Below are 14,791 nucleotides of genomic sequence, written 5' to 3' on the forward strand. Positions count from 1 at the left end.
TTTTAGTAAATTTTAAGTCAGCCAAAAATGTTAGTTCATTATCAGAATAGAATTTTCCTTACTATTATCTTAGATTCATAGATTTTATTCTTGCACTACATTAAGAAAAAACTTCATTACATTCAGGAAAGTCTGTTATACCTTAGCAATTACTATTTGAAGACGGTGACATTTTCCAGACCAAGCCTAATGGTGGAATCTTAAAGAGCGTTACTTACTGTTGAGTTTGATAAGATAATAGACCAAGTCAACAAGTTCTTTCCTGATCCAGAAAAGACAGAATAATTTCTGTACAATCACAGATGGTAAGAAATTCAGCAGTTATTAACATTTATCACATTGCCTGACAGATACTAGATACTGTTACTTCTGGCTAAGACTGACATTCACATCTGCTTGATTTAAGTCTATGTATCTACCTTTGCATAAGAAAGCATAACCAGGAGGCCAATGGCATAAGGATTTTAGAGTGGTTGGTCAAATCATTGGTCAAAGAGTCAAACATTCAATTAATTGCTTTCTAAAGCAAAATAAAAAATGTTCTGCTAAGAGGAGTCATGGAAGCCCATGATCAATTCTTCTAGACAGGAGTTAGTTTAATTTCCAGGGCTTACTATTCAGAATTTTTTTTAAAAAAGTCTTGGGCTTTCTAGCAGAGCGAACGAGTGGTGGCGGGGATAGGTGACAAGGGGCAGGAGTCTGGACACTGGAATACTCTGCTGCCTTCCCCCATAAAACAGCCCTCCAAAAATTGAATTTTAGACATGGATGGTTAAAATATAGCAAATTTATAAATTTCCAGAGTTCTCATGGATTTGGATAAAACAAAGTTGCCCAGATCAGATGCCTCGAGACCTATGAAACTGGACAGTTTTGGTTACTGTTGTCTTATGCACATTCTAAAACGTTCCCTTCTGTCAGCATACCCAGCTTTGCAAGCAAATCTCTGTCTATAAATCTACAATAAAGAAGCAAATAAGCAACACTGCTGATATTTTTCCAAAAGTGCTCTTTAAGGAGGTGATGGAGAAGCTGTATAATTCTTGTAGAGTTTTGGCCTTAGTCCCAGGACCCACTGCAGAAGAGGGTCTTCTCATTAAATTGATGCCTGAAGATGCATAGCATATGGCAGAACCCAGAATCCTGAAACTGGCAACAGATCCCATGGACTTACCCAGAAAATGGAGTTGGAGCCTGGTTTTCATGCTTCTTCCAGGACCAGTAGGTAAATAACATATAGTTCCTGGGAATAATATACAAGTCTCCTTGGTAATAGATATATTTTCCCAATAGACAAAAATAGTCACAGGGTGGATAGTTTAAAACCCCAAGGATCTAGGAAAAGCCATGGCAACAAACAGATGGACCTGAAGCAGCATCTGTGGGTGCCTGTAGATGTACGCCTACTCCAACGTGCTGTAATTACAGCACATCAAAGCAGCCTCAATTAATAGAGCCTGCTGGAGTGTGCTAATTAATGTGCTCCAGCAGCCTTCGTATCTTGTGTATTCAGCATCCCTGTACTTCAAAATGGTGGTGGGGACGCTTCTTTAACTAAAGCTCATCAAACGAGCTTTAAAGTGGCCCAGCTGCCATTTTGAAGTGTGGGATGCTGAATACACAAGACACTGCAGATGCTTTAATTAGAGAGCTGCTTTAACTAACGTCCCGCCCACCTCCCCTTCTCCAGAGCATGTGTAAAGTTGCCCTAGGATTTTCCTTCCTCTCAGACCCAGGAATGCGGAGAGAAGGGAAGATGACTATAAATAAGGGGGTCTTAGGCCAGACAAGCAACACTCCCAAAAGGAAAGGTCTGTCTCTAGTTAAGGGCAAATGTACCTTTTGGCCACTTTAAAACACGAGCTGCTGCTCACAACTGTGCAACAACTGCTCATTTCTAACTGTTGTATTGCTAGAGGATCATTCAGACATAAGTTAGCTATACTGTCCTAACTTTGAATGAAGCAGGGTTAAAGTTAAAGTAATCATAACAGATTAGATCGGTATCCTTTGATATCAGTACAGCTGCTATTTTTGTGTTGATTTCTCTTAGTCTCGTTATTTTTAAAAGGAAAAAGAAATAGGTAGAAGAAAAAGATCAAGGTCATAATAGCAATAGTTTTATTAAAATAGAGTTATCAAGTGGTCTGTAGGTCACAAGAACCATGATTCAAACAGCACAGTGCTCCAGAGCTTAGGTGGGCAAGAAGTGCACACTGGCCTCTGCCCTCATGTATGATTAGGAAACATTAATTGGTTCCTGTTAAGGAAAAAACACATGCCTCGGGCATACAGGCACATGCTTCTCTGAACAAGAAGCTTCTCTGAACATCCCAAGGCAACCATAGAACAAGTTACCAGGAACAAAATTTCACTCAAGGTCACTTCTGCTCAGTTTTAAAACAGCTTGCAAAATAAATCAACAGCAGCTAGCAGATTAAGGGGAAGGCTAGAATACCAGGTAAAACAGTGCAATTGTATTTGCTCAAATCAAACGTTAAAACAAATGCAGGGTAAACTGAAAGAATATATGCTATTTGTAACTAGCACTGTAACCATATTTAAAGCTTAATTGTGAAATTTCTGTCAAAACCTTTTACCATTGGCTTTTTGAAGGCATCCTTAATCATGCCTTATGTATCAAAGAGAACAAGCCACTTAAAACAAGCCATTTAAAAATATATATATAGTCTAAGCAACACTACTCCATGGTTGCTAGTAATAGTTGTTTCTATTCTTTAATTGGAAAATGTTAACATTATGACAAGTTAGTAGCTTTATTAGCAAAAGCAGGTATTGGGACTTCCTCCTTGTGACCCTTATATGGTGGAGAAACATACACAAACAGAAAAGTCAAGGGTGGACAAATTCTCCTGAAGATATTTAGCTCTCCTGCAGTTCCTGTGTTACAGTGTTGTAGTAATACAGCATTTAAATTTACATATTTCTATTTTTTTTTGTTTTTTCTGGGAGAAGTTAATAAGGACACTGATATTTTTTAGCATAAATAGCTACAATTTATGACCGTGCAGAACAAGAACAAAGAGCAATAAAGTTAGTGATAGGCAGAACTGCTCTCTAGCGGGAACTTTTTAAAACAGCCTATGTTCAGAGAAGGTGTGTCCTTTGTGGGATGTGGAAATCTGCAACGTCCACCTTTTTATTCAAGAAACTGTGGAAAACAATTTCAACACTACTGTTAACATCTTATAAACATACACAACCCAAACCACTCTGCCCATGCAAGTTCTTAAATTTACTCTATGGCATAATTTTTAAAACTGATACACTCTTTAAAACTGAATGTTTTAGGTGTAACTCATAAAAAATGTTTACATACAGAAATTTATTAACCAAGTTATCTCTGAAGTAGAAGAGCTTGGTGTCTTATTTCTTACTTCTCTTTGATTATCAGTCTATAATTCCCTGTCATTTTCCTCCCTGATGAAAAAAAGGACGCTATCCGGGATTTTGATACTGCCAAAGGAATCAGACGCTAAGCATAATTTTTGTCTGCTCCCCAGGAGCAGCATTTCTTCTTCACAGATTTTATGATAGACTCACTCTTGTTCACTTGTCTGTGTAGCAAGCTATATAAACTATAACCACTTCTACAAACTAACAATGTAGTGCTGGAAAAGAAAAAGAAGTCATGACTTCTGCAAAGAAGACTTTTTTCATTAGAAAAACAGAGATCTTGATTTAACAGATTCTATTTACATTCAAGTACCTACAACTTTAAAACTCAGCACAAATTTGTTATTGACACTTAAAGGGGCTCACAGCAAACACTGAAAGAATTATCTTGGCATATTTACACAGCACTTGCCTCATAAATCAAGCAATTGTGAACAATGTTCTAACCCCCTTAGATCACACAGAGAATACGCTAACATATTTCAGAACTGTAGGAAGTATGTGGGACAAAATACAGAATGCAGTAACAAAATATGAAAAAAGCATTTAATATTTCTGAAAATATTTTAATACACAAGTTGCACATTCTATATCAAGCACTCACATTTTGTCCTCCCAGTCAGTAACTACAGATTACAAAATGCCCATGACATTGTAAGCCCTGACTCTTATTAAAATTTAGTCCGCCAAACAAATACAGCACTATTTTATGATCAAGTACAATGCTCTTAGCCACCACAGCAAACCAATTACTAGCTAGCTCCTGTTACCACTGATCACAAAATTAACTAGGCCCAACTTTTGTTCAATCTTTCGAATAAGTCATTCACAGTACAAAAAAGTACATGTAAAAGTTAATGATTACAGCTAAATTAACACATTATATATACTTATCTCATATACAATTTTACAGAGATATACATCAAAGGTTAAATGCTTGCTGAGAAGTCATTGCAAGTTTTCCTATAAACATGCTCTGCATGTTGGAAAATGTTGACCAAAAAGAGACAACTATTGCATTACATTAGTGCAAGTTCTAGTTTACTATGTTCAGTATGTTAACATTAGAACACTGATGGATACAAACATTAAATACTTAACAGGGTATAGGCATGCACATTTGGCATTCCAAGGGACTGATCCTGTAAACCTTGCTCATATGAACAGTCCCACTGAGTGGGACTCTCAACTAAGCAACTGATAAATTGGGGATATTTCAGGCTGATTCTTTAAAACAAGTCACAGAATGCTCTTTTTATTTTCTCTTCAAGTTGATGTAAATAATGTCCAAACCTACTATTTGGTTATATTTTGTTACTTTGACAGCTTCCCTGAAATTTCATAGTGTACATCAGAAATTTTGTTTTTGAGGTCAAAAAGTTCTTCTTTTTTTTTTATTAATTGAATAGAACATTGTGCTCCTTAATGAAGAATATAAAAGTTTGCTACCATGGTACTTCTAAATTGCACAGAATAGGCGTCTACGGTCAACAGATGATTGTTTCAAAGAAACATAACACACCACAAACTCTGAAACAAGCCAAGTTAAGAGTTTAGAATCTAAATTTTGCAGAATGTGGGCAGTTTTGAATTTTTTGGATAACTGCACTCTAACAAATGAAGAAAAAATGTAGTTTTTTTGTTTTGGTTTTTAAGATTTATACCACCAGTCTCCTTTGGGAATTAAAAATAAGAATTTATTAACTCTGTTGCTTACATCCTCTTGGAAATTAAGCCACTAACTGAAATTGATGCATGATATACACAGAAAAATATCCAGCTCCTTTCTCATACAGTCTTCTTGCATATACTAAAGACATCTGAAGGGTAACTGAAAAAGACATATTTAATAAAGTACAGTATGCTTATTTTTAATGGTTTATGGCATAAGAATTCTTATTATATCAGCAATAAAGATGCTTCTGCCAGTAAGCAGAACAGTAAATCCTTTCTGCTCCTGAAAGGGATATCCAGCAGGAAAATTTTGCCCTTTTAATGCAATACCTATTCTAGAAAAGGAGTCAGAGTTTAGGAAAGAGAAACACACCTCATTTTATGTTTACTTTAAGCAAAAAGCAATGTGAAATACTGATTGATACACCATCTGGGCACAATTGGCTAAGTACCTGAAGCAGTTCAGTGCAGAGATATCTACATAAGGAGCCTACAGTGTGAGAATTCAGAAAGTGAACATTTATAGGGTACTGATACTACTAGATAGACTGGAAGAGTGAAATTTGATCACAGCCTTTTAAAACACAAATACTGTGGCTATTCTTGTATAGGAGCCAAAAATTTATCAAGGTGGCAGCATCTCTCTTAAAGGCAATGTTTTTGAAAAAGTAGTATATAGGGCCATCCACCTGCAAGGAGGAATCTGCAATTCTAGGTATACAACATCATCCAGAATATCTACCATCACATTTGCACTGTTTCTGTAAATTTTTCAAAGAAAATGTCATTCCATCCTTCAATCATACTGTCCAAAGCCTATGATTTCGAATGTATTAGTAAACTAGCACCCACTAGAGGTTATTAGATTGACAAAGAATGTCTAGCTGAAGTGTGGAAATGCATCTGATCAGTACATGAACTTACTACATCACAAGACTTTCTTGATCATGGTGAAATTATCATTTCAGAAAATACTGTCCTTATACATGTTATTTTGAATCCACAGGGCTCACAGATATGCCATTAAGATCAGTTTTGGGAGATTAATGGAATCATTCCTGTCTTCTAACTAACATTTAGAATATGCTTTCCATTCAAAGAAAAAGTTGAAACCATACTTTTCCATTTTCTGAAATAATACGTTTATCACTGTTAAACATCCATACAATTCAACTCTCCCTTTAAACATTGCAGGTAGGATTTTAAAAGAGATCACAATTGGTATAATTTACCACCAACTTTATCAGGAGCAGAATCAGAATCAGACCAACCCTGAGTGCTTTAGAATATTTCACCATTTGCAATTAAATGTGAACAGTTTAATACCTTGTGGTATAAAGAATCCAATTGCGTCAAATGTCAACATTTTGGTGTTGTCCCATCAATTGGATTTAAACCTACTATTGTACAAGTACAAATAGGGTACCTTAAAGGAGTGGTTTTCAAACTTCCTAGAGTCACAGAACCCTTTTATATCCCTACTGCCATGGGACCCCTACCTCTATCCGAAAGACTGATGTGTAGCCAGGCAACCCAGCCCAGCAATGATGGTACACTACTTCCGAGCCCACCCTGCCATTATCTTCAATCTCTTTGCAGAACTGCTAATCACCTAGTACAGAGTCCCAGGGTTATGTACAACACAGTTTGAAAGCCACTGCCTTAAACTATAAAGGGAATGTAAAGACAACTACAAAACTACTTTTTGCACCAAAACAAGGAAGGCGACAAATATGAAAGGTTATAAAATATATTTTAATGCCTAAAATAAGACCTACTCTGTACACGGTTATCCTTCCTAAAATGATTCCCAAAGTGCAATCGAAAGTGCTTCATTTTTCAGTCCCCTAAAATATCCTCCTTCTTTTAAAGAGATTTTTTTAAAATATACACAATTAAAAAATGTTCTTATGTTTGATAGCAACCTTGTTTTAATCCTGAAAATTATTTTCTACTGATTGTCTTATCCCCACCACCCAAACTGGGCAATTTTTTCTTATGAATTCTTTACATAGCAAGAGCCAACATGGCTACTACTTAGTTTGGTTTTTTTTTTTCCTTTTACAGAGTCTTCAGTGATGTTAACAGGTATACTCATATCTAGGCAAAAACTGGTCTTTCATTAATTGCTGCTGAAGAACCAGCAAAGACAGAGCAACTTATTTTTGTTTGGTAGAGTCCCTAAAAAAATAATGAAAAACTCTGTGATATATATATATTTTTAAAATTATACACTGCAGCACATTATCTACATACCAGATCATAAGTGTGCTAAGAAGGTCTATGCCCAAGGAACTGAATAGTCCTCTCAACTAATTCCTTTGCTTTTTAGCATGTCAGACCTAAAACAATGCAACAGGATCTGCTGCAGTTATTTAAGTTTGTTGATGCACTGTTTGGTTCAAAGTTGCTTCACATTTCATATATTGCGAAAGGATCCATTATGGATCTTCCATTAACATCACAACCCCTCCTAAGAAGCAGTTATGGCTGCCCTTTTATGGTCTAAGTATGAATGCACATAACAACATTATCAAAGGATACTGATACAAGTAACTGTTGTTTGCACAATCCTGTAGTGATACAAGTATAGCAAAACCCTGCACATCCAGGGTCAAAGTTAGGGCAATTCAGCTAACTTGAATCACTACAGGGTCATGGAGATGCAAGTTTGATCGTAACATGTACTGCAACCAGAGCAGCACTCCCCATGTAAAGCAGCTGAAGTTTATATTTGTACATACTCTTTATGAGTATTTTTGCTTATTCTGCCTAATAACAGCACCACAATGCAAAATGTGTATTTAAAACATTATGAAAAGTTGTTCCTTGACATATTCAGGAACCCCAGGTACTTCCTAATAAAAAGTAACTTGGCAGTTTATTCACTTAAAGGCTGGTCCATAAGTTAATCATCATCCTGGATTTTTATTTCTTAAAAAAAGCTATTTGTTTCCTCCTTAAAAAAAAAATCATACCTAAAGATTTTCTGAATAGCAATAAACTTAATTCAGGCAAGATTTAATGACAATGCTAATCTTTTGCACATGCACATTGAGAAATGTTATATAAGAAAAATACTGACACAGAATGTCAATGCTACCAGTTACCAATGTAATGAAGTGGTTCAACATTAAGATCTGTCAGAATCACATTCTAACACAAGGTATGTTTTCCTGGCACAATTATAGCTTATAGTAATGTTAGTAATTTTTTCTAGGATTGGAATAATTGGCTAGCATGCAACCTATCCTTTCCCCCAGTGGGTAAACTTTTAGGCTGTGGAAAACGAGACATCCCATTCCTACTCTTTGTGATGTTATTGCCACTCCTGAACAAATAACTAGGAAATATCATAAATAGGTGGAAATCCTAGTTCTTGGTTGTATTCAGTAACCACTGCTTTCCAAGAATAAATACAGAGAGACAAACTGAATCCTAGTTAAATCACTCAATCTCTGTGTATCCACTGTAAACAAGCAACAAAACTGGGTGAAGACCCAAAGTTGTATTTTCCACAGTAGACAAACACAAAACAGAAAAAAAAATTTATAGACTCTCACTTTGAATGATTAGCATTTTTGTAAAAATAAAATAAAACATTTTCTATGACACTGTTTATTCCAAAAAAATGACCCCCAAGTATAGATGGCTGCCTCAGAGAACACATGAATTCTACTGTTAACACTGATCAAAAGTATGCAACAGCAGTGCAGGTAAAATGAAGATTCATTGCAAAGTACTTCACTTTGTGATTACAAAATCCCTCTTTATTCCACGCGAACCCATTTCCTCAGGTTTTCTTCGTACTATAGTATGAACATAATTACACTGTAATAACAAATACAACTGGCAGAGTTCTACTAGCTTCAGAAGACATTTAATATATTTGCAGGTTCCCCCCTCCCCCCCGAAAACCACATATGCCTCTTTATATAAACAGTCATTTGTTCGCAATGAGATAACTAAATTTATAAATTAAAAAGTAAATGCAACAGAAATGTACCCTCCTGGCCATCAACACACAAAAGGATACATAAAACAATAAAATAGTTAAAACACAGCACACTGTGTTACACACAAAATTTGTTTTCATTTCAAGTTTATTAAAACTTTAGCAGTACAAATGATCCAGGTTTTAGATTATCAAAAGACCAAACTGAAGTCCACATTTAAAAAAAAAAAAAAAAAAAAAAAAAGTGTTCCCCAAAATGCCTCTAAAATGTTGAGACAGAATGGAAACGCCAAGTCCACAAATTTATCCATGTCTGTCTTCATCTGTTCCAGGACTTGATTCATGATCAGACTTTTTATCCTTACTGTGAGCATGGTCTCTCTCCTGACTCTTGGATTTTTGGTTGATTTCTTTTTCTAGTGAAGATCTGCTCTTCTCCTTTTCTTTACTTCTCCGTGAAAATGATGTTTTCACTTCTCGGTCCTTGCTACTTTGCTTTTTCTTTGAGTCTGGGCTTCTATCCTGATCTTTACTACCCCGATCTTTACTACCCTTTTTATCTTTACTGGTCTCAGGGCTACTACTTTCATAACTTCTTGAACGTTTCTTCCTTTGGTTTTCAGCATCACTCTTTCTATATGAACTTCTACTTTCTCTATTTGAATACCTTTCTCTGTGTCTGCTTTGACTTTCTTCTCTCTCAGAGCTCCTTGATTCCCTTCTCCTTCTATTTTCTCTTCCTCTATATTTTTCTGGTGTGCCTCTTCTCTCTCTACTTCTTGATCTTCCTCTTCTTCTTGAATCCCTGTTTCTTGAATACTCTTTACTTCTACTGCGATCTCTTTCCCTACTTCTAGATCTGGCTCTCTTCCCTCTGTCTCTGCTTCTGCTTCGTTCTCTTGTCCTACTATTGGAACTATGTTTTCCTTTAGCCTGGTCACGTTCTCTGCTCCTTGACTTTGCATATTTTTCCCTGTCTTTGCTTTTACTATGATCTTGTTCATTACTTTTTGAACCTGCTCTTTTACACCGTTCCTTACTTCTACTCCTTTCTTTCTCTCTCCCTCTAGAATCATGGTGCTTTTCTTTTTCTTTACCTTTCTCATACTCTCTCTCTTTGCTTCTAGATCTTAATCTCTTTTCTTCATGTCTGTTGTGCTTAGAGTCTCTCTCCTTACTTTTTGATTTCTCTCTGCTTTTGCTATGGCTTCTAGATTTAGCTCTTTTTTTAGCCTTGCTTTTGTTATATCTGTCGTCTTTTTCTGAATTCCTCCTTGTTTCCCTGTCTTTGCTGCTAGATTTTTGATCTTTTCTTTTCTTTTCTTTTTCCCCTCTTCTATTTGGACTCTCAGAGGCTTGTCTGTGGTCTGATATTTTTCTTTCCTTTCCTCGACCAGGGCTTTTTTGATTATCTTTCTTGTTTTCATTAATTTCACTCCTTGAAGAAAGAAATTTTTTTATTTTTAAAACTTTTGAATGAAATAAGGTGTCATCTGCTTTATGACTTCTACACTGATGACTATATATACTTATCATAAACAAAATGATTGTGCTTTAAAATAGGTATAGCACAATTTAAGCTGAAATGGGTTAACTAACCCAAAATTTCACTCTAGTCTTAAAATAAAAATGTCATTACCATACAACAGAAACTGAGAAAAAGATAGATACTACTGTAATCTTGACATAAATGCCAATGTACAATATACATTGAAAAGAAAAAGAAATAACTTTAATAGTGTCTTACTTGTCTCCCTTAATCCATCTTTCTCCACTAGATACTCTCATTCTTTGAGCTCTTTGCATTTCCTGCCTCCAATGTGGAGGAGTCTCACTGCGTCTGAAGCGATCCCTTGACCTGGATCTGGAAGGTGTTCGATAGCGCTTTAGGAAAAAAGAAAAAAGTTAAATATAAGTTTGTGTTTCATATTTTCCAGTATCCAACTCAGAATATACTGCAGAGGCTAGATTTTGTGCTTCATCTAAGAGAGATGCAGAATAGAATTTACAGACCAGAGGAGAAGAGACTAAGGCCTCATACAGGCATTCAGTTTTTCCTGAGACAGTTACTGCTCTCCCTGTAGAAACCACAAGTGTACAAATGTTCAGACTTTTTCTACCAGGGTAAAAACAGGCAGCCCAGGATAAAAATAACCTGGGAACAAACAGCCAGGGTTAAATCACTCCCAGGACAGTTTCGCCAGGGACAGCACATGTCTGTACATGCCATGGCTTCTCTCAAAAGAGAACAAAGTCCCTGTCCCCTCCCATGAAGGAGACTGTCATTTGCTGGATTCAGCTGCTCCAGAATACTCCCTCTCCACAATCCCCACAGTGTGCTGTAGGGAAATGCAGGCTGACCATGAGCAGTCTGGATCAGCCAATCAGGGCTGCCTTAATACACTGTTGTGATGTGTTGCCAGGCAAACTAAGGGAGCCTGCAGAGCACACTGAGATATATACACAGCCTGACTGCACGGTGTCAGCACTGTAAGCTCTCCGCTGTTCAGGGCCTTGGCACCCAAATGTCTGTATACACAGCTCTGGATAACATTTTCTACCTGGAGAGAAAACCTGGGAGAATTCTCTCGGGTTATCTGAATGTGTGTTCACAGTCTAAATGGCTTTTGTTATCTTTTTACTGTCTGGATTATGGGCTTCTCAGGCTCAAAGAGAACCCTAAAATAAATTAGACACTTCTTAGAGTTGTACTAATTTACAGTACTCCCTACAGGCTTTCAACGGACTGATCTACAACTTATTTAAATTCAGAATCCCTGTAGCTAATATACACCATAAAGACCTTGTTTCCATGTTTGTCATGCTCCCTCTTATGCCCAGTATGAGGGAGAACTTCATCTCAATAAAGCAGGCAAACTTCATAATACAAGATGTGGAAAATAAAGCTTTAACTCCTGCACTGATCTTATTGTAAGGATGCATAAAAACTTGCAAACAAGTCATTAAGCATGGATCAGGTTATTTATTACTGCTGTCTTTCTGATATGCAAAATATCTTACTGTATAAATTATTCCAGATTAAAATATCTTGTCCTTAAAAATCAATTCAGTGTTTCAGTGCTTCTATCAAAGATCCCCTTTAATGAAATGGTCCGTCGTTATATTCTAAAGCCCCTTTTTGTATATCAGCAGCTGTCTCACAAAATACTTATTTCTCCTATCCCCAAGTTTCCCATGCTTAACCTTTGGGCCAAGAAATAGATTTTTCTGCAGGTACAGGCAACATACGTATAAGGAAAATGAAGATGGGAGTAGGAAAGGTAGAGGGGGTACAGCTTAAAGATTTAACCTGGTTTCCACCATTTAAACTATGGTTAGAGAATTTCAGCTACTGTAGGTTTGAACACTGATTTAAACCACCTTAGTTTTATCTGAGTCTTGAACCACTGGTTTTAACCAAGATTTGATTACTGGAATTTATTTGAATTAAAACACAGACTTAATCACTACTAATTAGTACCATACTTCTCACACATTCAAATCAAAACTTTGAAAGTGAAATATAATTTTTACTGAAAAGTAAAAATAGACAAAATTCTTTCTACTGAAGTGGATGGTGCTACACATGCTTGGAAACAAGTCACAAATGTATCAGACTTCATATCTAAGTATTATATTTACTCAATATATGGCAAGGGTTTTTTCCCCCCCAATAAGCATGGGGAAAGAAGCCCCTCATCTTACATCTGCATACAAGTTCACTTAATTGGAGACATTGCCTATCATTAAACCTGCCAAAAACAACAGGTGCTCAATAATGGAAACCAGCTATGAAGCTGATTAAACACAACCAACACTGAGCATTATGAAACACATGTCCCATATTGGGCAAACATCCTGATGGGAACTTACCATAATGTTAGGTTAGTGCAGCCTATCTGACCTGAGCAAGATATATTGTAGTGCCATTGCGCTCGGTCCCCGTCAATATCAAATCTTTTTCATGTTATGGTGAGCTACTATACTGAATACATTTCAGTTTCTTCTTCATTCCCACAGCTAAGCTGTGTCTTTTCCATTTCCAATGATTCTTGTTTCTTCACCAGCTTTAAGTATCTGGCAAACATCACAAAATGGGACCCTAAACAGTTCACCCAGAATCTCTCTGTCACCCCTCTCTCAGCCTGTCATATATGATTAGTGTGACCTTGTCCTCCATGGCCATGTCCAGACGAGCACACACATGCGTCTTCCAGTATCTTAAAGGGGTTTGAGATGCTGCAACACATATGTGCAGGAACAAAAAAACATTCCCTGCACTGCATATTTGCAGCGCAGGGGCAAAATTAGACCCCTAGATATCCAGGGGTCAAAAAAAACATGCCGCAGAGTCCCAAACCAGAGGCAACCCAGGAGTTGGTCCTCCAGAAGAGACACTTTGGTTTCTGGCCAGAGTGACTCTGTGGAGCTCCTGCTGCCCCCGGCACTGTCAAAGGTAAGTTAAGAATGTGGGGTGGGGGGGGTTTATGGGTGTGGGGTGGGCATGGGTGGGTGTGAGGAGTGGCAGGAGAATGTCAGGGGGTGTTGGAAGTGGAGGGGGGTGTTGGAGGCTATGGGGAGCGGCAGGGGAATGCCAGGGTGTGTCAGGGGCTACAGGGAGTGGCAGGGCTGAATGGGGACTATGGGGAGTGGAAGGGATGTTAGGGGGTATGGGGTATGTCCCAGTGGGTGGGTTCGTGGAGGAGCTCAAGAGGGGGCTGCCACACTCCTGTTCCACCACCCAGCCCCTGGGGTGCCAGTGGCAGCAGGCAGTGAGGCTGTGACTCTGCTGCACGCACAGCGGGCAGTGATGTGGCGCTGTAAGACCTGGGCTCTGTACATGCTGAACAGACCTGGCCCATCCTGCTAGTGCATGACCTCGGATGGCCTGGGCCGGGTCCATTTAGCATGTATGGAGCCTGGGTCACAGCACTGTATTGCTGCCCGTTGTGCCTGCAGCACAGCCACAGCCCTGCACAGCCCCACTTGCCTGCTGCCGCTGGCAAAGTGGCTGCCGGGTGGCGGGGGCAGACATGTGTCAGCCCCAGAGCCATCCCCAGGGGTGTGCAGGGCCAGGGGGTGACAAATAGGGGGAGCAGGAGTGGCAAGCAACTGGAGTGTGAAGCCAGCAGCATGGCAGGACCCAACCCAGCCCAGCCCAGCTTTGCACCAGAGCAGAACGTGTGGCTCCTGTGCAAATGCATGCTAGCTGTGTGACCTGGGCCAGATTGGGCTGGCGGAGTTCATTTTCCATGAGGCTCAGGCACACCTGAGCCTCACGGAAAATATGCCCCACCAGCCCAACCTGATCCAATCCAATCTTGTGGATCCAATCCAAGCTAGGGCGCGTTTGCAAAGGAGCTGTGCCTCCTGGAGCTGGGCATCCCACTCTGGTGCAAAGCTGGGCTAGCGAGCCATGCCAGGCCAGGTCCCATTGCACGCCTCCTCTCCACAGGCATCACAGGGCAAGCAGCACTGCCACCGGAGGCAGGACCCGGCACAGTGCACAGGGACAGCATGCTGAGCCAAGCCAGGTCCTGCTGGCACTGGGGCAGCTTGACTGCCAGGCTGGGTTGGTTCCATGGCGGCAGGACCCAGCGCAGCGTGACATGTGGTCCCCGCAACCGGCACCGGCCCCCGGGTGACACCTGCGAGTAGCACCAGTCCTCGATGAGCGGCACAGGCAGCACCAGCTCTGAGCTGCTCGGGGCCATGCCATGCAATGGAGGAGCTGGCAGCAGTGGG

General features: G+C 39.0%; 1 protein-coding gene across 11 annotated transcripts in view; it reads right to left on the reverse strand.

Moving 5' to 3' along the window:
* Positions 1 to 3,962: 3,962 nt before the first annotated feature.
* The window catches only part of PPIG (peptidylprolyl isomerase G), a 53,504-nt gene continuing 42,675 nt past the window's right edge, over positions 3,963 to 14,791 (reverse strand). For all 11 annotated transcript variants that reach the window (XM_090045525.1, XM_090045528.1, XM_090045529.1 and 8 more), the window contains 2 exons: positions 10,794 to 10,930; positions 3,963 to 10,484 (listed from right to left, as the gene is read on the reverse strand). In XM_090045525.1, coding sequence (XP_089901651.1) covers positions 9,350 to 10,484; positions 10,794 to 10,930 — 1,272 coding nt within the window. In that variant the 3' untranslated portion in view covers positions 3,963 to 9,349. The remainder of the gene's footprint in view (positions 10,485 to 10,793; positions 10,931 to 14,791) is intronic.

The sequence above is a fragment of the Crocodylus siamensis genome, chromosome 4, assembly GCF_052110815.1.
Source record: "Crocodylus siamensis isolate JL-2025a chromosome 4, ASM5211081v1, whole genome shotgun sequence".
In the NCBI taxonomy this organism is placed as follows: Eukaryota; Metazoa; Chordata; order Crocodylia; family Crocodylidae; genus Crocodylus; species Crocodylus siamensis.